The sequence below is a fragment of the Dendrobium catenatum genome, unplaced genomic scaffold (assembly GCF_001605985.2).
Source record: "Dendrobium catenatum unplaced genomic scaffold, ASM160598v2 fragScaff_scaffold_621, whole genome shotgun sequence".
In the NCBI taxonomy this organism is placed as follows: Eukaryota; Viridiplantae; Streptophyta; class Magnoliopsida; order Asparagales; family Orchidaceae; genus Dendrobium; species Dendrobium catenatum.
The window spans coordinates 13019685-13047632 of record NW_021319083.1 but is presented as its reverse complement, the minus strand read 5'-3'; the positions used below and the strand labels follow the sequence as shown (position 1 = coordinate 13047632).

At 33.1% G+C, this 27948-nt stretch overlaps 2 protein-coding genes across 5 annotated transcripts in view; both read right to left on the bottom strand.

Moving 5' to 3' along the window:
• Positions 1–7819: 7819 nt before the first annotated feature.
• LOC110112463 (UBP1-associated protein 2A) lies at positions 7820–21089 on the bottom strand. Of its 2 annotated transcripts, none has more exons than XM_020844701.2 (2): positions 19664–21089; positions 7820–8099 (listed from the first exon to the last, which is right to left on the bottom strand). In XM_020844701.2, the coding sequence occupies exon 1, from the start codon at positions 21060–21062 to the stop codon at positions 19665–19667; it is 1398 nt and encodes a 465-aa protein (XP_020700360.1). In that variant the 5' UTR covers positions 21063–21089; the 3' UTR covers positions 7820–8099; position 19664. The 2 variants fall into 2 exon arrangements, with proteins under 2 accessions (XP_020700360.1, XP_020700359.1); XM_020844700.2 differs by lacking the exon at positions 7820–8099 and adding an exon at positions 8119–8364.
• Positions 21090–22382: 1293 nt separating this feature from the next.
• LOC110112480 (UBP1-associated protein 2A-like) overlaps positions 22383–27948 on the bottom strand; it is a 23949-nt gene continuing 18383 nt past the window's right edge. The window contains exons 2-3 of one of the 3 annotated variants that reach the window (XR_003700837.1): positions 26648–26722; positions 22383–22498 (exon numbers count right to left, since the gene is read on the bottom strand). The gene's annotated coding sequence lies outside the window, so the exon portion shown is untranslated. Of the gene's footprint in view, positions 22499–26647; positions 26723–26760; positions 26982–27948 lie in introns of those variants that run through there. The other 2 variants (XR_003700836.1, XM_020844724.2) reach the window with 2 other exon arrangements.

The following is a 27948-nucleotide window of genomic DNA, read 5'->3' as shown; positions in this document are numbered from 1 at the left end:
ATGGAAGGGTCTGTGTGGTTTTGATTGATTTTCACATATTTGGCTTTCTGCCTTCTAAAATACTCATACACCTATATGGCTTTTCTAACTAAAATTACATATGAAAAAGAAAAATTTTAAAGGCTCCTTATTAAATAGATGTAAGCACAACTATAATAAAATATTTATAAGAAAATCCTTACCTAGTCTTCAGAACCACATTTCTAAGGGCTTAGAATCGTCGTAGTAGCTATAGAAAATACATTTATAATTATAATCACAACATTTTTATTAGCTCTTTGAGAACGTGACCACATGTAGAAGGTATCTCCATTAAAATTTTAATCACTTAAGGGCAAGTGCCCACTCATCAATCCATAAAATAGAAAATAAAACAAACATAAACAGTCCAAGCCAGAAACACATCATTACATCATCACTAAAGTGAAAAAAATAAAGAAACTAAAAATATTATCCTAACTACACCCTATCATAACATGTCTATAGAAAAGTGCTTATCCAGCCTCTAAGTATGTGCAAAATTAATGTTACCTGACTACCCCAATTTAGGTGAGAAAGGTTTAATTTGCAAGGTCAAGTTCATATTATTTAATTTATTAGTTCAAGCGTTTATTTTTTAATGATTAGTCATTTAGGGAGGATTAATTACAACTTAATTTTAGAGTTATGAGTTTAATCATTAGGTTATAAATAACCCAAATACATGGGTCCTAACATATGTTAGAGTTGTAAAAAATTAAGAAGCAAATTTCTCATCGTCAATCCTATATCCGACTAAGGCCAAGGTGGTTAGGCCCCCATTGGTTTCCTATGACTCAAGATAAGGTCAACAAGTGACACACTAAAGTGGGCCTATTTTCCACCATAAAAAGATCATAAGCTTATTATGTATAAGATTAATCAATTTTAAAGGCTGATGTAAGAATGAAAAACCCACTATCTAAGGATGTATGAAAGTTATATCTGACTTAAGATTTGACACGGGTGGTTATGAAGTTAGATCGGGCTCCTAAGGATAGCTTTAAATTTTTAAAAGGGAATTGTTTATGTAGATCTTTAAATATTTTTCCCTTAACCTATGAGGTTTGTGGCATTGTCATAATAGGCACGAGGACTAAGACCTCCTTAGGATATGTAGCCCCGTAGCTTAAGGTAGTTTAGCCTATAAACTTCATTAATACAATGATTAATATAAAAGATATACATATATATTAAATCTTACTAGTCATTTTAACCCTTAAAATTTTATGAGCTTAATACATATTTACTCTCCAAGTTGAGTATAATAAAGATTATGAAAGCTTCAATTTATTAATAGTTTATTACTAATTAGTTAGGTTGAATAATTATTTTCTTTGTTAAATCAGAGTCATAAGATTTATTTCTCTCATTGGGGCTAACTTTATAGCCTCTTAGGCCCGGGTTACCCGGCCATCCTTTTTTTATTTATGTTTGACTTAGCTTACAAATTCAAATTTATTTAATTAGTTGGTTAGTGATTTATTAGTCAATGACGAGGGTGGTGGAATAACCTATGAAATTGTGAAAAGAATGAAGGCTCTATCAATCCCTTGTAATGCTTAGGTTTTCTCTGTTATATAAAATTTATAAAATTCTCATTTAATATATGAAATTATACTTTCCAAATCAATAATATATAGAGTAGAGTATTGATTTCACGAGGAATATGTGCTCACTTGTAAACACTAGTATTATCTACTAAAACTATAATAAGTATCCTACTCAATAAAAATAAAGGTTGTGGAGATTCAATCACTTAAATAAAATTATATAAAGATAATGAATGCACTATGTGGATATAATATTTTGGATTGATGAATGTAGATAATATAGTTTTCTTAATAAATCTCTTTTGATTATGACGTTATTCAGAGTATATGCATCCCTAGATCTCTGTCAAGCTTGCATGAACAAAGGATGTCTATTGACTTCCTATGGTTATATTATCTCCTTAAGAATTTAGTATATTTCATACTCTATGCCTAGACATAATGCATATTAATTCAATATTATTAGTCGTGCTTGCTTCCCTCCATCGAGGTCCCACATTACACCTAATTTTAACTGCACTTATGATCACTATATGCATTAAATGAATATCTCATAATATTCAAAATATCTTTTTAATCATTTAAGGAATAAGATAATTTATTAATATTATATATAATACTTAAATCATCAATCTAAAATAATAGCTAGACATGGAGTAGAATTGAAGCAAACTCATTTTTTTATATCATGATAGAACGAAAATGCATGAGATAGATATCACTAGAAGGGTTCATGGATTTCCTCTACACTCCTCTTTACTTATAGATTTATTTTCACAAACACAAGCCAAATACTCTAATGATTGTATCAAGTACCTCTCTAAATTTCATTAGTTATCACCCTAAAGGAGTTTCAAAGAAGCACTCTAAATTGGACTAAAATTATCTAAGTGATTGAACTCTTTACAAATATACCCAATGACTATTTATAGGAAAACACAAAATAGACGTCTAGCATTGTGGCGCTAGAAATATCGTCGCTTCTACGCCCAATAAATGAACTAATGTTATTGCATTATTTTTCTGGTGTGGTTGCGCCACTTGCTGCGTGGATCAGTTACATGGTGAACAATCACATCGCTTCACTGACATATCATATCTTTGAGAATCTACAACTGTTATGCTGCGACGATATTAACTTTCAGATGTTGCAGCATCGGGAGGGAAATTTGGGCATTGAAGTATTATGGATTATGATGCAGCGACGCTTGACAAGTAATAACTCAGCATCACGAAGTTGATATTTGACCGTTGTGGCGCTGCAATGTTGATATTTTGGCACTCTGACAGTGTATTTGATGGCGCTGCGGTGTTATTTTTTCTAACGCTAAGGTGCTACATGAAACTTAGAATTTTATATCTTTTTTGTATTTTTCCTGCACAATACAACCTGAACAAAAAATTCACTAAAAATACACACATAAAATAATACATTATTTATACTTATGAGTCAATTATTTAAGTTACGTAATAATTATGTTTTTTTAAATCAAGGCTATGTGGTTTAATTTACCCTTATTGGGGCTAACTCAATAGCCTCATCAGCCCAAGTTATCGAATAATCACCTTGTTGTTTAATTGATTATGTTCATTATTTAATTGATATTCAATGTTTGATTACTATTTTAGTTTATTCATTACCAATTTTATGTTTGATTATGAGTTTATTAATTATATTCCATCAGTTAACTTAGTTAAATTGATTTTTAATAGTTCCTCTTTTATTATCATTTGTAGTAAATGAACTTCAAACACAAGTTCTATAGTATGTTCAAATAATAGAACTAAACCTATCACCTACAAGAAGACATACATCTTTGGACTTATACAAAGATTAACCTAACATACAAGAGCTCACATTTTATTTTATATTTCATATTATTGACATGTTTATGAAAATAACATTTAAATGCTCAAAAATTATTAAGAAGTGTGATCTTTTAGAGTTGTTTAAGTATTTTAAAACTAAAACAAAGGATCTTAGCAAGGTGCACTTCATGCAGAAAAATATCGATGCATATGACACAAGTAGGTAGCCTACACTACATATCTAAGTGATCATGAAGATCTCTAAGGTTTACAGAGGGGGTAAGACTTGGCCAATAAGGGCAAGGCTTCATTAGTGTATTAATCCATGTTCAATGACTAATACATCCTACCACATGATTTAGGTGAAAGTAAAAGAGCAGTTATGTGTGTGCAAGTGTTGCCATTCTTCATACAAAAAAGAAGTCTTTATAGGGTTGTCGAAATTGTACCTGATCGAGGCGTACTGAGGTGTATTCGTACACCTCAGCAAAACATAGAAGCATTTATATGAGGCTCAAGTAAGCATAACTTACCAACCAGCGACACATGCAAGGCATAAGTACCTCGCAAGCAACATAAATAAAAAGAGTATATGTAAGCAAATAATAATGATATATGAGGACATGTATACATTCATATCAACGTGTATGAAAGCTTACTAACATATGTAAGAAAGATTAACGGAGAGGAAGACCATGCATGAAGTATATAAAAACTTGCTTAACATAGAACATAGAAGAAAACTATATATGAATTAAATAAGAACTTAGTAACATGGGTACCAACCCTTACACCACATAGTTTCAAATATGTCTTGGAAAACTTTCAACAATGCTCATAAATCTCACTTTATGTTGAATGCACATATAATGTTGAAGTTCAATCTTGCAATGTGAACACTTCAAATGCATTATCTTTTAATAAATTTAAATAGCATGCCATATGGTGTTTAACAATAACACAATGAGTAATTAACAATGATACGTTTGGTTAACATAAGACAATTGCCATCTGTAAGACATCACTACACATGTATAGAAAAGAAAGTAAAAAATTTTTGTTGATAAACAAGAAATCATGGCATGTGTAGAGAACATATTCAACTTTTAAAATTATTCATTGGCATGACATGTGTAGAAAAGAGAAGGCGCAACTTGCAATACTTGAAGGCATACACATATTTGAGGAGTATAGCAATCAAACTATGCCTGAATATGAGAATTGTAAATCATATACAATGTTTTAAGTTATTGAAATTACCCAATGAGATTTGTTCACACTGTTTACATATATGCAATTTGTCATGTATATATTTATAACATAATTTTGGGCACATGCTTACAAATAAACTTTCTCTAAACTAATCAAGGTTCAATTAGAACAAACAAATAGTTTCACTAAATACTTTTCAAGAGATAATTGAAACCATACATAATAGTGAAGCACATATGTACATAACAAAACATCCGAACTTGATCTTGATTAATGAGAATCCCAACAACAAATAAATTTTCAAGCATGCTTTACAAAAATACAAACATCTTTTCTACCATTGATAGTATATGCTTAATTCAATACATGATGAAAGAACAATACTATTAAGAATGATTCTCAGGCCGTCAAGTATCCACAATCATTCTCTTCAATCAACGATAATCATACTATAATAAGATTACATGAGCATTTTGTACATGATCGCCATTTGAAATATTCATGTATTTGAAGATTTATCTCTCTTCTTTTCTTATAAGCATTAGTCATTGAGGCCAAATTCACCATGGTTATGTAGTATAAACATATATGCCAAACCCCGTCTCTCTCTCTCTCTCTCTCTCTCTCTCTCTCTCTCTCTCTCTCCCCCCCCCCCCCCCCCCCCCCCCTTTCTTGTCCTCTCCCACCCCTTTTGCGACCCCCCCCGCGCAACTATTCTTGTGTCCTAACTCACATTATTTTTTTTAGAATCATAAATGAAAGAAGTATAGGCATGCTCATCCTATAACTCTTTATTTGATCAAAGGTTGTACAATTTCTCAATAGATATTGGTGCAAACATCTTCTATGCATTTGGTAAAGGATGCTATAATTTCCCAAATTCAATACATGAAGTTCTAGGCTCCATATTGCATGATATAAATCATTAATGAATGTAAATTTCTGTAGATTTTACACACATGAATGTGATTTCAAGTAACATAAAGCATGTCATAGAGCTTATCCATGTTTCACGAGACTATCCAGTTGAAACTTCTAGGGAAGCACTCGTAAATTAGAGAGCATTCAGTTCAAGGAAGTGTAGGAATATAGTTATAACAAGAAAGAACACTTGTTAAATAGTTTGGATTGATAGACTGACCACCCAACCATTGTTATTCTTGAAGAATAAGAAGAAGAGGAAGAGAAAGAAGGAGAGGAGGACGAGAAAGAAGAAGAAGAGGAGGGGATGTCGGCGAACCTGCGAGCAAAGACAATCGTGAGTGAGAGAGGGATCGCTTCTGTGTCTCAAGCGTCCGGATTCTCTGAGTATGCACAGTAAAAGCGCAATGGTGTACAATAACTGCGCTTTTACTGTGCACATCCAAATAAAAATCTCTCATGGCCGAGTCGTTCGAACAGGAACAGGTCAGAGGCAACGTGCGTGCAATTCTCTGAGGCAGACCGAACAGGAGAGGAACGAAGTGATAGAAGGCTTCAGGAGCTTCTCTAGGAGAGATTATTACATGCAGAATTTGGACTGAAGCTGCATCCAATTTTTGTAAGTGTGCACAGTAAAAGCGCACAATAACTATGCTTTTACTGTGCACACTCATAGAATCCGAACAGTTCTCTGATCTGAACTCCGCATGTAATAATATCTTCTTCTATGGGGTGGACTGAACGGGAGAGGAACGGGGGGAGAGAAGGCTTCAGGAGCGGAGAGATTATTACGTGCAGAGTTCAGACCGAAGTTGCTTCTGATTTCTATGAGTGTGCACAATGAAAGCACAATGTTGCATAGTAATTGCGCTTTTGCTGTGCACATTCACAAAATCCAGACAGTTCTCCGATCTAACTCCACACGTAACTCGAAAGCAAGACCTTTCATGAGCAAGGGAGTCGAATCCCAAGCCTCTGTGTGTGGAAGAAAAATAAGGGGGGGGTGAGGGCTGATCTCAAATGCCTCGAATCCTCCCTCTTGTTTCTCTATAAACCAAAAAAGAAGGTACTGCCCTCTTCGTTTTTGCCAAAGCCGCTTGTGTTCACACTAGAATTGTAGGTCATCCAACTAAAACCACTGTGACAACAACATATTTCAAATTTCATGAGATAGGAGTCGTCTATCTTGTTTCCTGATTTGGGCATTGATTTTAATTAATTAGAAAGTTAATTGGATTTTAATTTTTAGTCAATTAAAATGATAAGGTTTGAAATTGAACCAGAATCAAACTAGATTTGAATAAGTCCCAAGTAATTCAATATGATCGAATTAATTTATCAAAATTAAACCCAAATTAGCACCAATTTAAATCAAATTAAGTTTGACGAGGGTAAATATTAATTGATTGAATATTATTTTATTGAGTCTAATTAACTCAATTCGAGTTAATTTAAACTTGATTTGATTTGATCAAGACAAATTAATGAAATTAAGCTCGAACCGATGTCAATTTAAATCAAATTAGGCTCAACCGAGTTCAATTGAGTCGATCAATCACACTCAAGAAAAAAACGTGAGTAAAATTAGGCCAACGATTGTGCCATTAATATAAAACAATAATCATAGAATCGTCATAAAACCAAAATAATCTTCGCACCTACCAAATTTTATCTCTAAAGATCATTTTTCCCCAACTCAATCTCTCATTATATAAAATTAATTTAAATTAATCTCTCATAACATATTTATGATAAAAATTTGATCCCAATTTAGCCTCCTAACCACAAAATTAATCCCACTTTAATTCTTAAAGAGACCATCTTAAATTATTTTATAAGATCAAATGATTAAATTGGGGCAAAATAATACTCTAAAATTAAACTAGTCTTATATAAAAAGCAAGGGGACTACTTTAAAGTCTAGCATTAAGGCTTCAATTGGGACAGCTTTTTTATTACTTCTTAAAACAACTTTGTAAAAAGATGCTTTAAGCAGTAAAGAAGCCGTTCCAAACGAAGCCTTGGGACGGCTTTCTTGCTACTTCTTAAAGCATCTTTCTAGTTCAATAATTACAATTTTTGTACTAAAAAACTGCTTTAAGAAGCAACAAAAAAGCCGTCCCAAACGAAGCCTAAGTCTACTAAGAAATGCTGAAAATTATACAAATTCAATCAACACATTTACTGCAAATCAAATTAGGATGCAACAAAAAACCTTTTTACATCTTAAGACTTTTTCAATAATGTTACGCCATTAATAAATTTAAAGTTTAGTACAAAATAAAATGACTTTATGATACTAAACATTCACTCATAGATGTGTTGCCAGTTATAAAATTATAAAATCATAGGAGATGTGCATATTAAGCATAAATTAGTGTGATGAGTCCGAATTCAGTAACTAAAGCAACTCACTCATAAAACAAAGGAAACCAATTCATATGGTTCTGCAGTAAATAAATTTAGCACAGATGAAAAAAAAATAAAGGAGAGCTAAAGATATGATGGTTCTGTAACTCTCATGACTTCCATTTATAGCCTCTGAAAGCTTCCAGATAATCCGCCTCCACTTCTAACCCTGCATCCCTATACCATGCGTTTGATGTTAAAAAAGATGGATTAAATAAGCTGAAGAAGAAGCCAGGGAACAAGTTTTAGTTGCTGAAGTTTAGAATCAGAGCAACCAAATTACAGTTCATTGTATACTATTAATTCGTACATATAAGCAGTTTGACACTTCATAAAGCATCAAGAAAACTACTAGTTTAATCAAAAACGATCAAATAGCATAGACTCCGCTGTTTTTTTTATTCTGCATGAACGACATTTAGTGCTTTCATGCCTAGTGGACCTGGAACAGGAAAAAAAAGCAAATTTGTGAAGATAAGAGTACAAGATAAAAACTTGTGTGACTTCTTCTTGCAATGTAAATAAATTCTTGATGTCTTATTGTAGGTGCTTGATATTTTTTTAACATACCTCGTGTGTTGTTCAATATGTTTATGTAGTAGGTGGTTCTACATACAAAAACAAGTTTTTTTTTTTTTCCCTAATACATGATAACGAGACAATATCTGTCAAACTAGAAAGCCTTCATAGTAACTTCAAGTGAAATGCAAACTCTTCGAAACGCATAGAACATAGCAGAAAAACAGATGTATGGTGATACAGAGCAGCTCCTACAGCTTCTAGATTTTGGTCTGGTCTACTTCAGTTGAGGCTATTTACAGCTTGCGCCACTGATGAGTTTATATAGCAGCAGCTTGTGACATGGGCTCAGGCAATCTTCCTTCCTTTGCTATGTATTACCCCTCCAGTGATGCTATATTTACAATCGTCATTCTTTAGGGGTTTTGTCTTCTGACCGATTTCTTGAGACAAAAGATACCCTCTTGAAAAAAGAGTTTTTATTTAGGAGATTTAAATGGATATGTTGGTAGAAAGGTAGAGGATTTTAAAAGCATTCATGATGACTATGGGTTTGGAGCGGCTAATGAAGGTGATAAGACTATATTAAATTTTGATCAAGCTTATGATTTTGTTATTGTTAATATTTTATTTAAGAAAAGAGATGAGCATCTCATTACTTATAATAACAGATATAATAAAACTCAGATTGATTATTTCATTGTAAGAAAAATAGAGTGTTTAGATTGCAGATATTGTAAAATTATTCCGAGTGAAAGTCTATGTACCCAACCCTGCTTATTAGTTTTGGACTTTAAAATGAAAGGCAAAGTACGAAAAATATAGTATATCATTGTTCTAGGATTAGGTAGTGGAATTTAAAAACTCTAACAAAAAAATATATTTGAGAGTAAGATTCACAATATTAAGATTTTGTTGGTGTATGAGGAATCTAATGGTATGTGGGAAATAATAGCTTGTAATATTAAGAATGTTGCAAAGGATGTGCTTAGAGTATGTGCTTACAGTATCAAAAGGAAAAGCTTCTAATAGTAAAAATAGTTGGTAGTGGAATCAAAATGTGCAAGAAAAGATCAAAAATAAGTGATATTATAAAAAATTGATTTAGATGTAAAAATTCTGATAATTTGAAAAGATATAAGGTTGCCTGTAAGGAGTCTAAGAAAGCATTCTGCGATGCAAAGACTTTAAATTTTAATGATTTATATAATATATAAGATACTAAAGAGGGGGAAAGATATATGCACAAGCTAGCCAAACAAAGACATATGAATATTAAGAATTTTGTTCAAGTGAAGTGCATTAAAGATGAATATCAAAAAGTTTTTTTTTTTTTTTTTTTTATATTAAGAATTTTGTTCAAGTGAAGTGCATTAAAGATGAATATCAAAAAGTTTTTTTTTTTTTTTTTTTTTGAAAAGGATATTCAACAAAGGTGAATGAGATATTTTGCTATGCTTTTCAATGAATATTGTGACAATACGATGGACTTTAGTGACCATAAAACTCTTAATGAAAATAGAAATTTTTATTTTTATCGGCGTATTACAAAAACTAAAGTTAGAGGGGGGCTTTAAAGAAAATGAAGTTTGGGAAAACTGTTTAACCTGATGATATTCCAATAGAGGTGTGGAACTGCTTAAGATATGAAGAAATTTATTGGCTTATTAAACTTTTTAATATTATTTTGAAGATTAAAAAGATGTCAGATGTGTGGAGAATGAATGTATTGATTCATATCTTTAAGAATAAAGGTGATGCACAAGATTGTGCAAATTATGGAGGAATTAAGTTGATGTGTCATACTTTAAAATTATGGGAGAGAGTTATGGAGCATAAGTTACAATGTGATACTAATGTTTCTCAAAATCAATTTGAATTCATGCTTGATAGGTCTACTATGGAAGCCAAATATTTATTGAAATATTTGATGGAGAAGTATAGAGAGAATAAAGAAGATCTTCATATGATATTTATTGATAATCTAAAAAAGAAAGGGATTAATAATGCGATCAAGTCATTAATAAGAGTATATGCTTTAGATATCTTGCATCTATTATCCAGAGTGATGGTGAAATAGACGAGGATATTATTAGTAGAATTCAAATTGGATGGAAGAAGTGGAGGAATGCATCGGGCCTTATTGTGTGATAGAAAAGTGTCACTCAAACTTAAGGGAAAATTCTATAAGATGGTGGTTAGACCTGCAATGCTTTATGGCGCAGAATGTTGGCCATTAAAAGACAAGCATAATATTAAGCTAAGTGTTGTAGAGAAGAGGATGCTCAAGTGGATGAGTTGCTTTACTCTTAGAGACTGGATATGAAATGAGCATATACATGGAAAGGTTGGAGTGGCTCCAGTGGAAGATAAGATTAGAGATAGTCGCCTTAGATGGTTTGGTCATATAAAACGACAGCCTTCCGATGACCCGGTTAGGAGAGTAGATGTATTAGATTTAACCTATGTTAAGAAAGGTAGAGGTAGACCGTAGACTTAAAAAGACTGTTAGAAAATATTACAAATGACCTTTCTTTATTAGATTTAAATGAGAATTTGACTCTTAACCGAACACAATGGAGAAAAAGGATTCATGTAGTCGACCCCACGTAGTGGGATAAAGGCTTGATTTTGTTGTTGTTGTGTTTGTGATGTGAACAATGGATAAGGGATTTCAATTAAGCTTTGTAATTATAAATGGGGGTCTTACACATGTAAGAAATTGGTCAATTACTTTTAAATAAAATTATCGTAATTCAATTCCTTTTATCAAGTGAGAGACTTCAATATTTCCAAGAGAAGGTACATGTTTGTTCGAGAGTGATGGTTGCTTATCAAGTTATTGTTTCTTAATATTTTTCATTTTTTCCTCTTTACTTATTATATTTTTGTTCTTTTATGAGGTTGTCTTGTATTAAATTTGATATCAAAACCTAAGGTTGCATGACACTATCTACTAGAGATATGACATAACACTTGGGTCGGTTATATAAAATAAAATATACAATTAAAATTAAATCAACTTAATTATGATCCTAGATGATGCCAACATCAAAAGTATAATAATAAGAATTATATTCCTACATTTAAGGGGAGTTATATTTCTAGTTGTCTCTTCACTGCGAAAAAGATGCACACACAACTACTCGACTCTAATCCTGCACGAAGCCTTATTACGCAATAAGGTATGATGGCATGGAAGAAGATGCACATGAAGGTGCGTACATATGGAGGAAGAAGAATACGACACACACGAAGAAGACGTAGCTCTCTTGCAGCCTCACAATCCTAACCCTACAAGGAGCCCTAATGTGCTAGTATGCAATGGTGTGTGGTAATATGACATAATAGAATATATAATAATATTATTATTATTTAAAATTTAGAAAATTTAATACAAATGACGCACCATCACAAAATTCCTCCAGTGTTAAACCTCAAGGCGTACGTCTCATTTAAAAAAGAGTAAGCCTCATTGGAGGATGTAAAGCTTAAGCCTCAACAACCTTCATAAGCACCGCAATTCTAAACGCAACTTGAATGATTTTTTAAAACATGCTTATAATTTTGGGTGATTCTTAGATATATAACTTAAAATCATTCTTTAAATTATAAAATGTCTTTATTTTCAAAGAATTTTGCTAAAAACATTAATGGGATTTCCTCAAATTTTTTTTAGAAGTATTGTTGCTAAAAACAAATTTGCACATGGTCGTTATGAACATAATTTTAAAAAATAATATTTTCCATGTATAGATTAAAGATACCAATTATCCATATTATCCTCTTATCATATTATAATTCCAAGACACTTCATTTTAACCACAAAACCTTAACTATGTCATTATTTATATCATCAATCTATTGTGTAATAATTCAAGATACTAAACCATATCACATATGGATATCATCATGTCATCTAACAATAGTAATTTATAAATGTTAATATTATACTCACTAAATTACAAATCATGCACTCTATCTTCTAATTCTATGTCCTTTATCTTTTAAACATTTTCTTCATTGTTCTAATATCATACTCACTAAATTACAAATCGTGTCTCCCACTGGTTGAATCGCTCCACCAGCTGATCCAGGTGAGAGTGCTGGCGGAGCGAAGCAAGTACAGGAGCTGCCTCCTCAGCTTCCTCGTGCCCCGGGTGCAAACGAGTACTGTGAAGAACGTGGAAGGAGTTGTTTGAGTAGAAGGCGAGCTGAAATTTGGTGGAGCAAGATATTAGAGGTTGTATTTTGATTCTAAGGCATAGGTAATGATATGTCCTAGGGCAAAATTGGGCTTCCTCCTATGTCCTGGATCTCGAATACTAGTCAGATGTTCAATGTAGTGAAAAATCAAATCAGTGACATTGAATTCACAACGGGCCAAAATGTTAAAAGTGGTGATCGAAAGAAGAGGAGTGATATGAACGCGATCACCAGCTTTTGGAAGTATTGAGATGTGAAGGACATGCTGGATTGTCCCAGCATCTTTGAGTAAAGTGTTAGACTCTCCAATGTGAAAGTGAGCATTAGTGTTTCTTAGAAAGTGGTTGGCCGGAGCCCAGTCATAGTCAGGATCAGAACACATGATGTGGAGTTTGTCCCCTGTGATGGAAAGTTGCAAAAGCTCCTAACAGTCCTCATATGTGATTTCGACAGGACATCGATTCACATAGGACCCGAGAGCAGTGAAAAAAGAAATTTATGCAGAGGCTAACAAAAAATTCAAAAAGAAGCTCGAAGTTGAAAGGGACGGTGAGGGTGAGAAGGAAGGTCAAGGAAGTGTGCGCAAACAAATCTAGAACAGGAAAGGACAGAATATGCGGGTTGACAGTTCGGTCAAGGAAGCGTGCTCTCAAAGCTGCCTATTTAAGGTACAAAATAGCCGGGATCACTATATCCCAGACTGTCAACCCGCATATTATATCCTATCATGTTCGAGATTTGTTTGTACACATTTCCTTGACCTTCCTTCTCACCCTCACTGCCTCTTTCAACTCCGAGCTTATTTTTGAATTTTTCACTAGCCTCCGCATAAATTCTTTTTTCACAGCTCTCAGGTCCTATGTGAATCGACGTCCCGTCGAAATCACATATCATGACTGTTATGAGCTTTTGCAACTTTACATCACAGGGGACAAACTTCATACCCTGTGTTCTGATCCTGACTACGACTAGGCTCCGGTCAACCACTTTCTAAGAAACACTAATAATCACTTTCACATTGGAGAGTCTAGCACTTTACTCAAAGATGCTAAGACAATCCAGCATGTCCTTCACACCTCAATACTTCCAAAAGCTGGTGATCGCGTTCATATTACTCCTCTTCTTTCGATCATCACTTTTTACATTTTGGCTCGTCGTGAATTCAATGCCACTGATTTAATTTTTTGCTACATTAAGCATCTGACTAGTATTTGAAATCCAGGACATAGGAGGAAGTCCAATCTTTCCCTATGACATATCATTGCATATATCTTAGAATTAAAATACAACCTCCAATATCCTGCTCCACCAAATTTTCAGCCTCCATTATACTCAAACAACTCCTTCCACATTATTCACAGTACTCGTCTCCACCCGGGGCACGAGGAAGCCGAGGTAGCCGAGGAGGCAGCTCCTGCACCTGCTCCGCTCAGCCAGCACTCTCAGCTGGTGGAGCAATTCGACCAGTGGGAGACACGGTCGAGACCTACGTTGCTGCGCAGGAGCAGCAACATACTGAGGACGTTGCTCGTTTTGACTCCTACGTTGCTCACCAGCAGCACTAGCACGACCAGGATAGGACCTAGTTCGGAGAGCAGTTCACGACTCTTTTCAGTTACTTTAGTCACATCCACCACCACCTCCTCCTCCTTCGGATGATCAGGGGTCGTCTTTCTTTTAGTTTACTTGTGTTTTATGTGATGTTATTTTTTCTTTTAATGTTGTTATTTTGTTTAGTAATTTTTTTTTTCTTTTTTCCTCCTTTTTGTGATGTCAAAAGGGGGAGTAGTTGTACTAGTTTGTACTATTCTAGTCTATTTACATTTTTCTAGTTTGTTATGTTTTTTTGGTTAGTTGAACTATTTGAACTGTGATTGTTTTCTTCACCTGTTTCCTTTAAAACTGTTTTGAACTGCTTCAATTATTTTTTGTGTTTACCATCATCAAAATCATATTCCCTGAAAAACATATTCGCAACACTTTTTAAAATTTATATAATGAGATGAAGCTTTTCACAATCAAATCTACTAGAGTGTCGTATCTATAAGAAAATTATTGTATGACTTTGAAAAAAAAGTAAGGTCTATCATAGGGAAAATGCATGAGTAGAAAATCTATTGAAATGAAAAATATGGGATGTAAAAGTGCTCTGATACTAATTAAAACCGTACAAAACACCCAAGAGGGAGGGGGTATTGGTGTGCCTTTTTCAAATTTCTAATTATACCGAAGCCTTTTAAAAAAGAACACCATTTGTTTCCTTCATCTTCAAAATAAGACTAAAATAATAAATTATAAAAAGTTAAAATAATTTTCTTTGATTTAAATAAGAGCAAAAATGATGTCACAACCAAGCATATAACAAAAAAAAATGCAAAATATATATTGTCATGTACAATCTATGATTTTCAATTTCGTGTTTTTTTATTTATAAATGCTTCAATACAATTAGAAATTTTTTAAAGGCATGCCAATCACCCCCCTTTCGAGTGTGTCGTACACTTTCAATTAATATCAGAGCACTTTCAAGAGAATCACAAAACACAATATTATAAAAAGTATATTATTTATTTGCAAAAAAAAAGAAACTTAAGACAGAGAAAATTTGTAAGTTATTAGATATTAAAAAGTTATACAATAGAAATAAGGTTAGAATAATAGTGCATAAAGAGTTCAAAAAAAAATTGTTGAGTAATAAGGTTAGTGATAGGGAGAATACTACTGAAGTAATTATTTGCGAGAGTATTATAAACGTGATTAATACTTATATATGCACCACATGTTAAACTAGAAGATAGTTTAATAAAATCAATTTTAAGAAGAGATGGATGGAATACTATGGTAAACAATGGTTATTTAATTGAGATGATTTAACAGGATATATAGGTATTAGTAGGATGGGAGATAAAAACGAGTGGGAAAAACTAATTTTATTTTTATATTAATCTATAATCTTGTAATAGCAAGCAATATTAAAGAAATAAGGCAAATACTTAGTTAAATAAAGCCATCACATCACAAATAAATTTCTCATATTAAGAAGAAAAGAAAATTCTTCTTGCAATAAATGTAGAGTGATAGAATTTAGAATATACAGTAAACAGTAAAAAAAATCTTCAGCAAAGATGATAAAATTTAAAATGTGAGTAATTGTTAATATTTCAACACAAATTATTAGAACATGTGAATTATAACTGTTTAGTTGCACCAAACAAAAGGTGGACCAAGATTCTTAGTTCAATTAAGATAATTGTTGTACAAGTGCTAGAAGAGTTTAAAAATAGATTGTACACTAATAAAAATATGAAAAATACACTTTGAGAAATTACTAAATAAAAGCTTAAAAGAAACAATTATTTTAAAAGACCATAATGAACAATATACAACAACAACAACATCAAACTTTATCCCACTATGTGGGGTCAGCTACGTGAATCATTATTCTCTATTGCATCTCAGTAAGAGTAAAATTCTCATTTAAATCTAATATAAAAAAATAATTTCTAATACGTTCTAACCAAGTCTTTTTAGGTCTACCTCTACCTGTAACATAAGACATATCTAATACATCTACTCTCCTAACCGGGTCATCGAAAGGCCAACGTTTTACATGACCCAACCATCAAAGGCGCCTCTCTCTAATCTTATCTTCCACTAGAACTGCCCTTTTCACTTATATGCTCATTTCGCATTCTTTCTCTAAGTGCAAAGCCACTCATCCACCTTAACATCCTCTTCTTTGTAACAATTTTTTTTATCTCTGTAACACTTAAGTTTATGCTTCTTTTTTAATAGTCAATATTCTACGCCATAAAGCATTGTAGGTTTCACCACCATCTTATAGAATTTTTTTTCTTTTAAGTTTGAGAAATACTTATCTATCACACAAAAGACTTGCTGCATTCCTCCACTTCAAATGTCAAACTTGAATTCTATTAATAATATCCCCACCGATTTGAATAATAGACCAGAGATTCATAAAATGTGTACTCTTTTTAATGACTTGAATGACCAAAGTCACAATCCCCCCCCTATTTATTTATAATATAATAAATATATCATAGATTGATCCATAAAAATAAACGAAATGAAGTTAGCTCTAAATAGGATACATCAAGAAAAAGCTTAAGGTTTACATGAGATTCACATTGATATTTGAACAATTATACGAAATATTGCAATGATATGATTAATACATTAATTTTAATATAATTTTGAAAACTGAGAGAATGCCATATGATTAGAGAACAAACATTTTGATACCAATATTTAAAAACAAAGGACATTTTCAAAATTATGCTAACCATAGACGAATCAAACTTTTAAGAAGTGCTATAGAACATAAGCTTGTAAAAATCGACAATTTTGGAAAACCAATTTGACTTCATTTCAAAAAGATGCATTATAGAACTGATTTTTGGGTTAAGACAAATAATGAAAAAATATTTTTAGCAAAAAATAAATCTTTATATGATTTTTATTGATCATAAGAAAGCATATAATCAAGTATAATAAGAAATGATTTTGTGTGCACTGAAGTAGAAAGGTGTGTGTTGTGCATTGATGTTATCAAATATATACCTGATGGAGCGCTGACTAATATAGTTGTGGAGTGACCTAAGAATTTTGAAATTGTGCTAGATTTATATCAAGAATAGCATTAACTCCATATCTTTTATATTTATAATAGTGATGCTTACAAAGAATATTCAAAGTAATGTGTCTTGGTGTATGCTTTCACAAATGACATGCAATTAAATAAGTATTAAAATAGAATGGAGAAAATATATAAAAGATACAATACTTAAAATTAGTAGAAAAAAAAAATAATATGAAACAAATATTAATCAATATTTTTAAAAAAGTGCTATCCAGATTTAATAGGGTATCTTGGGTCCATTATATAAAATTATTTAAATCCAGATAACGAAAACTTCTAGAGTTAAAAATTATATTGTTAAGATGGAGAAGTAATATAGAATTTTTTTTATGATAAGAGAATATTAATGAAACTTAAATGTAAATGTTATACAACAACAATTAAGTCGACAATATTATATGGATTTAAATGTTTCGCAACTAAAAAAATCATTGATAACTAAATTAAGTATGGTAGAAATGAGAATGTTAAGATGGACTTATAGCAGAAAAGAAAAATATAAATTAAGGGATGATTAGACTGACATATATTAAAGATTAATAAATTAAAAAGAGACTTGATGGTTTAGAGATACAAGAAATGGTAAAAATTGTGCTCATTATAAAATTAGTATCAAGAAGCTAGGAATGAGAAGAGACAAACCAAAGGTTACAAGGTTAGAAGTTGTTCAAAATGGTATGGAAAATGAGGAATCACAAAGTAGAACTGAAACAGTAGAGCCAAGCTGATGATGGATGATGGATGATGAAAACAGAAAGTTCAAGAGTTCTAACATGAAAATATAACTTAATGCTGTTATGCAAAAATCCATGATTAAAAAATAACATCTAGCAAAAAAAATAACATCATACTCATATTTCAAGTTCACCAAGCTCATATTATAAGTTAATATCTACACTATAATGTAAGGCCTTGAAATATAAGGCGCCAAAGGCAAGAGAACAATATAAGAAAATCAGGGGAACTCTTGAATCTAAAAATAAAAGATCAGTCCACAATTGAATATCCTTAGCTAAATATGTTATATATCTTCTTTGCTAGCTCATGTATATTGATGAGCAACAAGCAAGCAGCAAGATTCTATTCGTAGATTCTCATTGCTAGAATAATGAAAATAAAGATGTCTTCTTCCCAACCAAATTACTCCACTTATAAGTTAGGATGTTGCCACTTAAAAATACAACAACATCAATGTCATGATTGTGTGACAAATTTTACACTTACTATCAACTACTTAATGTAACCCTCCACTTTTCTCATCCAGGGCTTGAGACTTGGCAACGACAATGTTCTCACAGATGCTTTTTTATTATGAACCTATGGTATGTCAAAATTTGATGTCCATTCTAGAAGATAGACACAAATCAACTTAACATAAAGGAGAAAGCCCATCAATCAAATTAAGCAAGGTTGAAAAAATCATGAATGCATCAACTAAGAAAAACACATTGCCGAGAGTGTACTTTTCAAATGTATCTCTATACAAATCCTAGCAAAATACATCTATATAGGAACATTATCATTCCAATGTTAAAAACTTTATAGCCATGCATTATTTTATAATATTACTGATATCAGCTGTTTCCATAGTGCATTCCTCACTGTTATTGCTATTAATAACTTGAACAATCTCATTAGGTCTTCCCTTTTGTTTCCTTTTCCTAATGGAAGCAAAATACTAAATAAAAAATATTCAATTTTCACAAATAAAAATAACAGAACCAAATAGTTACACGGATTAAAGTTAAGAGTCAAAGCTAGCTACATAGATCCTCCAAAATAATTCAAACTCAGAATGAATTAAGACTACCATTATATGTTACTATGTCCACCCAACTAAACAAAATCAGGAAGGCATTAAAATTGAAAACAAATTAAAGAAAAATAAAGTGCAAGTACATTGTGTGAGAAATTGAAATGATAAATTAAGGCATTCATCATAATAGCAATTATCCTTTTAAAACAAGAAAACAGAGTTCCAAAGGCTATAAAAATAATAAAAACATATCATCACATAAAGAAGAATGGAATATTACAGAAAATAACACCTAACAAAATTTCATGTTTTAAATAGAAATAGGGGATCCAAATCACAGCAACTGGAATAAACGCAAATAGCCTTAAGTTCACTAAAGCATTAAAGATGCATCAAACCTCAGTAAAAGAGTTAATAGGATGCTCCCTAGGAAGTCTTGTTAATTTAAACCCATATTTTATTGCACAATGACAACATCAATTTCACAAGTACTAGTCCTTTAGTAAAAGCCATCAAATAGCCAGAATTATAAATGATAAATTTCCTCAAGAATCCATTTAGAAAAAAAAGATTACATAAATGATGATGAAATTCACATACCTTACTGCCCGTAGAAAGGTGCCAACCTACTTGCTCCCCAAGAACCAATTCCTGTCTGAGGCCTCGTAGGTGCAGAAGGTGCTGAATTCTGGTAAGCTCCCAAACCATGGACCGCTGCTAGGGATCCATAATTCCCGATTACGCTCGGGCTTATACTGTTTACACTAATCCCAGATCCCCTACTAGCTGATCCAACTGGTCCAACAGCATAAGACTGTGGAGGAATGCCAGCACCTCCAACTGTGTAAGGCTGATGAGAAACACCAACTCCCCCACTCAATGCAGGATACAAGCCTGCTACAGGATTAAGCAGCCCAACCCCAACATTCGGTGGAATAACTGTTGTTGGACCTGGGGCTAAATTCTGCCCCATCAAAGCAGCCGCAGAACCATAACTCTGAGCAAAATCATTTGCCTTCATCCCAGTAGGCACAGTTTCAGTTGTAACTACTGGTGCAATCTGAGTATTATTATTCTTATTAAGCCCTTCATATGCCTTTCGGCATTCCAGCTCAAACCCCTCAAAGTACTTCTTTGGCTCCTCCAAAGCTTTATTTAACCCTTCCACCGTCTTGTAGATAAAAAGTGCATAGCCACGGAACTTCCCCGTTGCCGGATCAGACCCAAGCGGTCCAAGCTCAATCTCTCCAAATTTAGAAAAGAATGCAAGAAGGCGTTCAGGGTTAACATTGCTTCCCACATGGCCTACATATAACTTCCTACCGGAGGTATCCGAAGAGGCTTGCCCGGCGACGGCAGTGGGGCCCAAGTAAGCGAGATGGCATTTGGTAAGGCGGCCACCGATATTCTTCAGGGGTTCCTTCAGGGCCCGCTGGGCCGCAGCGCGGGTGCGAAAGACAACGAAACCATAGCCTTTAGATCGTCCCGTGGATTGGCTCATGATGACCCTGCAATTCTCAACCTGGCCAAAGGGGGAGAATGCAGCGGCTAAACTCTCGGAGGTGGCATCCCAGCCAAGACCACGGACGAAGATTTTTCTGTGGACGGTATCGGCCTCGGCCTCTTTCGCTATGCGGGAGAGGAGAGAGGGATTCTTGACGACGGCCTCCTTAAAGATTTCGATCAATTGGTTCTTGCCGAAAGGCTCGAGTAGCTTACGTATGGAATCTTTGCTCGAGAAGTCCTCCTCCTCTTCGTCCTTGACTTCATTATTTTGTTCCTCCTCATCTTCTTCTGATTCTTCTTCATCTTCGTCTTCATCTTCATCTTCATCTTCATCTTCATCATCTTCTACTTCATCTTCATCATCATCATCGTCCTCCTCTTCTTCTTCTTGACTAATTTCGTCCTCGTTGTAGGAGGGTTCGATAGGGGGCTGCCCCTTCACCAACTTCACCTCGATAACATCGGGCGCGAGCTTTCTTCTCTTCCACACCATTTTGGTTAGGGTTTGTCCGAAAGAATCAGAGAAGGGTAATTTACATATAGTGGTCGCACGTGCGATATCACACTGAACATTGAGCTGGGGCAATCAGAACCCGTGTGATCTCGCACGTCCGGGATTAAACAAATTTTTTTACATTTTTTCAAATCCAAAAATACGTAAAATTGAATTCAAAATTTTCAAAAATTATTTAAGAAATCTTTTAAATGCTTTGATTAGAGCTCCAAGTCTTTATAAATTTTTTCTTTAATACCTTACTTCAAGGCTTTTTCAATTTCTTTTCATCATTCTTACCCTCTTCCATGGCTAATGGTTGACCACTATTATTAATTCCTCCACATAACCATTTAATCATGCCCATAAAAATGCTAGTATAAAAAAAAAACCCTACTATAATACTTTCATGTTGTTCAAAATTATTCTAAAAGGTAGAGTTCATGAAGTGGAAGAGAACAATAAGTTTTACATTAAGGAAAATTTTTAATATTTTAAATTTCAATTTTGAATTTAAATTTTTATAATTTACTTTAATTTCAACTAAAAAGTTCTAAGATCGAGTCTCGCGTATGCGTTGTGTGTGTGTTTGATCATTGCCCCTAATTTCTCAAAAAAAATATATATATATGATGAAAATCTATTCATCTCATATCACATACATTTATATGACCAACTTTTGATGCAAAATCAAAAAAAAGGGGTGCCATGCAAAAGCTAAAAAGATGCCATTATAGATGTGTTCCAATGGTGATTTTATGCTCAAAATCAAGTGATCAGCTCCTCCTCCCTTTCCTAAGGAAAATTCAAATTAAAAAGATCCATCAAACGAGCATCATGCGACATGCAAAAATGTCGCCTTCCCTCAAATTGTCAATTTCAATTTTAAATATATTAAATTTTAGTTAAGGCTAACAACAACCCCTATGAAAACAAGTGAATGAAATTGAGGTTTTCATTCTATTTGCACCATTTTGGTCTCTTCTCCCCTCTCCAATTGTTGAATGACAACCATCTAGAGGTTTTATGACTTGAATGATGTTCTTATACAATTTTTCTTTATGAGAAATCATATAATAAGACACATCTAGTTCTCTTTTACACCATTGGTGGTCAACAACCATTCATGAAAATATTGATACTTCCATTGTCATGGATATTTGAGGCTAAGGGTGTCAATATTTGACACGACACGAAAACCCAACCCGAAAAATCCGGGTTGGACCTGACCCGATTTCAAAACGGGTCGGGTTCGGGTTCCCGGATTCGACCCGTTTGAAAAACGGGTCGGGTTCGGGTTGACCCAGCGGATTGCCGGGTCAACCAACGAACCCGTTTAACTTGAACTGTCCGCGCTACCCCACCTGCCCGCGAAGCTACCTCGCCTGCCCACGCACCGCCTGCGGCTGCCCTGCCTGCCCGCGAAGCTGCCCCACCTGCCCACGCACCGCCTGAATTTTTTTAATGAAAGACATTGGAGAAAAAACCACTTGCTTGTCCAAGATTTATAAATGTATTATTTAAGCAAATGAATATATAGTTGGCCTACATGTGAGCAGTCATAGGGGTCTCAATGAAATATTGCCACAAAACCACTAAACATGAAAATGGCACCAATGATTGTGATCACAAACATCAGCTAAAACTGCAATAATAGATGTTTTCAACATAGTCAATAACATTTTTAAACAACATCAAAACAATAAGCCCACCTCCAAGAAAATAGTACCTAAAATTCTACCAAGAACAGGCAAAAGGCAATGCATAGTAACCAAAAAACAAAAGAAGCCATTAATAATATGCATTAATTCTTCACTGATTTTCAATGCTTCTGTCATATGCACTGTGATTAATTTATTTCACATAAAGGTCAACCTAAAGCTCCTCACTATTGAATCAACTCTTTCAAATGGATGGCATTAACAAAGAGATCACCTCTTAAACAGAAAAAAAGGTTAATATTCCATCCAAAATGAAGTTTTGAGCATCAAATGCTAAAATTTAATACAACATTACTAAAGCTAATCTTTCTCTGGAGATAGATGCTCTAACCGTTTTATATACTACTAAATGAATGCTCTAATGATTTTTCAACCCTTACACTTTGTAGATATTTCCAAAATCTTTATGTTAAACACACTAGTATTAAGTTTGGTTGCAAATTAAACAACTAAAAAGATTTTCAATCTTTTTGAGATTTTTTTTCGGCAACTAAGAATATCAGAAGACTTTGACAAAATTTTGCTCGTAATTTTTTTTTTTCAATGTTGATTTTTTTTAGATATGTTGGATCTATTGTTCAGAGTGATGGTGAAATAGATGGGGATATTATCAATAGAATTCAAGTTGGATGGTTGAAGTGAAGGAATGCATCAGGCTTGTTGTGCAATAGAAAAGTCCCCCTCAAACTTAAGGGGAAATTTTATAAGATGGTTGTGAGAACTAAAATGTTTTATGGTGCCAAATGTTCGCCATTAAAAGAAAACCATAATACTAAGTTAATTGTTGATTGTTGCAGAGATGAGGATGCTTAGGTGGATGAGTGGCTTTACCCTCAGAGATAGGATATGAAATAAGCATATACGTGAAAAGATTGGAGTAGCTCCAGTGGAAGATAAGATTAGAGAGAGCCGCCTTAGATGGATTGGTTAGATTAAACGGTGGCCTTCCGGTGACTCGGTTAGGAAAGTTGAGGTTTTAGATTTGACTTATGTTAAGAAAGATAAAGGTAGACCTAAAAAGACTTGGTTATAAAATATTAGAAATGATATTTCTTTATTAGATTTAAATGAGAATTTGACTTTTAACATGACACAATGGCGAAAAAGGATTCATGTAGCCAACCCCACGTAGTGGGACAAATGCTTGTTTTTGTTGTTGAATTTTTTTTAGATATAATACCTATCTTTACGAATAATACTTCATTTTGTTCTAAAAAAGTAATTTCAGTGAAAAATCAAGTCTCTATTGTCCGAGTATAGTTATGGGTCTTGATGGAGGTAGTGGAGTAACCTAAAGAATTATGAAAATGATTTAGGACTCTATCAATCCCTAAATAATATTTAGATTTTCTTTGATATAAAAATTATAAAGACCCCACTTGATATACGCAAGCATATGCATCAGATCAAGTAATATAATGATATAGTAGTATATTAATCCCATGAGGAAGAATGTTTACTTGCAAATATTAGTATTGCCTATTTCAACTACAACAATTATCCTACTCAATAAAAATAAGCTTTGGTGGGGATTCAATCACTTAATTTAAAATTAAAAAAATTAAATGAAATATTATTTGGATAAATTATTTTTAATTGATGGAATGTAAATACAATATATTTCATAATGATTCTTTTATATTGATGCTATTCAGAACATATGCATCAGTAACTGCTCAATCAAGCGTGAAGAAGGATTGATTAAATATTCCAAACTCAATATCACTATGAACTCCCAAAGTCTGTTATCTTATGAGAATCTTAAAAGAGTAAGTAAAACATATACTATTAAAAACCCCTCATGATAAATCATCTCTTCAAATTTGATATTATAAGCACTATGCTTATATTTGCATCATACCAATCCAACATATCTGGTTGGGCCTACTTTCCTATTACTAAGCTCTACATTACAATAACATGTCGCTCCAAACTAGAGAAAAATCTAATATAATTATATTACCTTAATTAGTCAGTCCAAACTCATAACCACTATGAATGTTTTTAAAAAAATTTACCTCTACCAACATGACTATTAAAATCTCCACAAAAAAATAAACTTTCTCCTAGAGATATATTTTATATTAATTTTTCTAAGTCATGTCAAAAGTTTAATTAAACACATTCAACCCTACTTGAGTAGCATAAGAACTTATGATATTAATAATTTTAGCATTAACAATAATCTTTGAAGCTATAATTTTATCTTTAATTCTATTAATTTCTATCACATTATTCTTTAAACTCTTATCTATAGTCACATCTATGCCACTTCTAATATAACTCATACTTGAATATCATAGTTTAAACACTAAACTATTAATCTTCTTAGCCTTCTCTCCAACCCATTTTATTTCCTAAATGTATATAATATTTATCTTCGTATGAATTATAATATCTATTAATTTCATTAATTTGCATATAAAAGAACTATTTTATAAATTCCTATACTAGTTCTATTTTTCATGGACTAACTTCTTTGGCTTCGTTTGGGACGACTTTCGTACATATATCTAAAATATTTTTTTAGTACAAATTTTCTTGTTCGTTTTTTTACTAAAAACCTACTTTAAAAGCAATAAAAAAACAATCTCAAACAAAGCCTTTATCCACATCCAATAATGATGTGACAACCCTTGATGATTTAACACCATGCCCGGGCGCCAATGCAACTGTCATTACACACTTCTCATTATATTTAGGCCATACAATATGTCGCTTCCAAAGAACGTCCAAGCCTTAACACAATGTATTAAAAAAATCATGGCATGATTATTCAATAAATTTTAGGCTGCCTGACAACTACTTAACATAACCGTTCATTTTTCTCATCAAGGAATCGAGACCTTAAAATCATAAGTTGGAGAAAATTTTAATATGATCCTACAACCTTCATTAATCGCTCCAAATTCAAAACCATGATAAATGCTTTTAAAATATTTTACTTCTCTACCAATATCTTCATTTTAATCTCCTCAAATAAAAACTTTCTTCATGAAATAATTTTTATATAAATTTTTTTATGTCATTCCAAAATTTTAATTTAAAAGACATATCTAAACTTGATGAACATAAATATTTATAATACTAATAATCTTAACAATAGCAACAATATTTATTGCTATAATTTTATCTCCAATTCTATTAATGAATAATAATATCTATTAATTCAATTAAGTTGTCCGTAAGAAAATTTATATTCTAAGTTCCTATCTCAATTTTAATTTTATGAATTTAATTCTTTACCCACATCCGTTTGTGATGTTAAAACCCATGCTTATTTAACACAATATGCAGGTGCCAGTGCAATGACTCTTGCACACTTCGTATTGAATTCAGGTCGTACAACAAGTCACATTCAAAGAATACCCAAGCATTAAAATAATATATTAAAAGATTAATATCATAATTATTCGACAAATTTTATGTAAGTTGTCGACTATCTATTACAACATTTCACTTTTCTCATACAGGACTTAAGGCATCACAACAAGAATTAGGCTTACCTATAAATTTGTCTAATATGCTAATTTAATAAGTCATATCAATTAGACAAATTTATAGGTAAGCCTAATTCTGCTTGAAATGTGATTAACCAAGCATATAGCAAGGGCTGACTGAGCTTGAAATTAGATGTGTTGCCTGTTATCAATTCATAAAATCATACAAAATGTGCATATGAAGAATCACATATTTTTATAGAACATAGCGAGCATAAATTACTAAATTAGTGTGATGAACACGAATTCAGTAACAAAAGCAACTCATAAAACAAAGGAAACCAATTCATATGGTTATGCAGTAAATAAATTTAGCAGAGAAGAAAAAAAATGAGGGAGAGCTAAAGATATGATGGTTCTGTACCTCTTATTACTTCCGTTTATAGCCTCTGAAAGCTCTCAGATAAGTCGCCACCACTTACTAATCTGCATCCATATACTATGCGTTTGATGTTAGAAAAGATGGATTAAACAAGCTGAAGAAGAAGCCAGGGAACAAGTTTTAGTTGCTGAAGTCAAGAATCAGAGCAACCAAATTACAGTTCATTATATACTATGCATTCGTACAGATAAGCAGTTTGACACTTCAGAAAGCATCAAGAAAACTACAAATTTAACCAAAAACGATCAAAAAGCATAGACTCCGCTGTTTTTTGATTCTGCATGAAGGACATTTAGTGCTTTCATGTCTAGTAGACCTGGAAGAGGAAAAAAAAGCGAATTTTCAGTTGGACAAGTTTTATCATAATGAGGTCCCAGATAAACTAAAGTGAATAATGGCAAAAAACAGTGGTGAAAAAGTCTTAATCAATAACAGAAGCAAATTATCCTTAATGTTATGATTATCAGCCAAGTATTTATTCAACTTGATTTAAGAAAATCAGGAGCTGCAAATCAAAGAAGTTTCAATGCAATCATGTGCAATGGACTGCATAGGGAAGATTTGGTCAACAGTTTTATCCTGTGCAATGGACTGCATAGGTCAGTCAATGAGGCAAAGCAGGAAACCAAGTGATGAGGACATCCGCAGAAGGTTCCGACACACGTACCATCGGAGAGGTCGTCGAGCGACGGCCATGATTCAGCAGCTTTATTTTTTAGACTTTATTTTATTCATGTCATTTGTATTTCCTTTTTTTTTTCCATTTGTACCCCTATGAGGGAAGTAGTGTTTGTTGTAGCCCAAGGGCAACGTCGTCTTTTATTTTCTTATGCTTGTTGAGCCTATATAAAGGCTTGGTCTTTGTAGTTTGTATTGTTGGATTATTGATTTGATGAATGAAATTTCTTTTATGTTCTCTTTGTGAGTGCATGAGGATCTCTTGGTGAGTTCTTCATTTGAGATCTCTTAGTGAGTTCTGTAGGTAATTGCTAACTCTAGTCTTTCGTCTCTTCCATTTCCCTTCTCCCAACCACTAGAAAGTTCCACAAAAAATTTCACCATAGCCCTTGCCGCCGGCCTCCCTAGAGATTCCCGCCACCGGCCAAGCTTCCAACCTCCGGCCGCCCACCTTGCCGGCAACCATTCCCATCCGGCCAATCCCTCTCTCCACCAATTTCAAATTTGAAATTTGAAATTCAAATTTTGGATTGTTTCCTAATTTGGAAATCCAAATTAGGAAAGTGATGGACCGGCTGAGCCGGTCCATCCGAGACCCGCGCGGG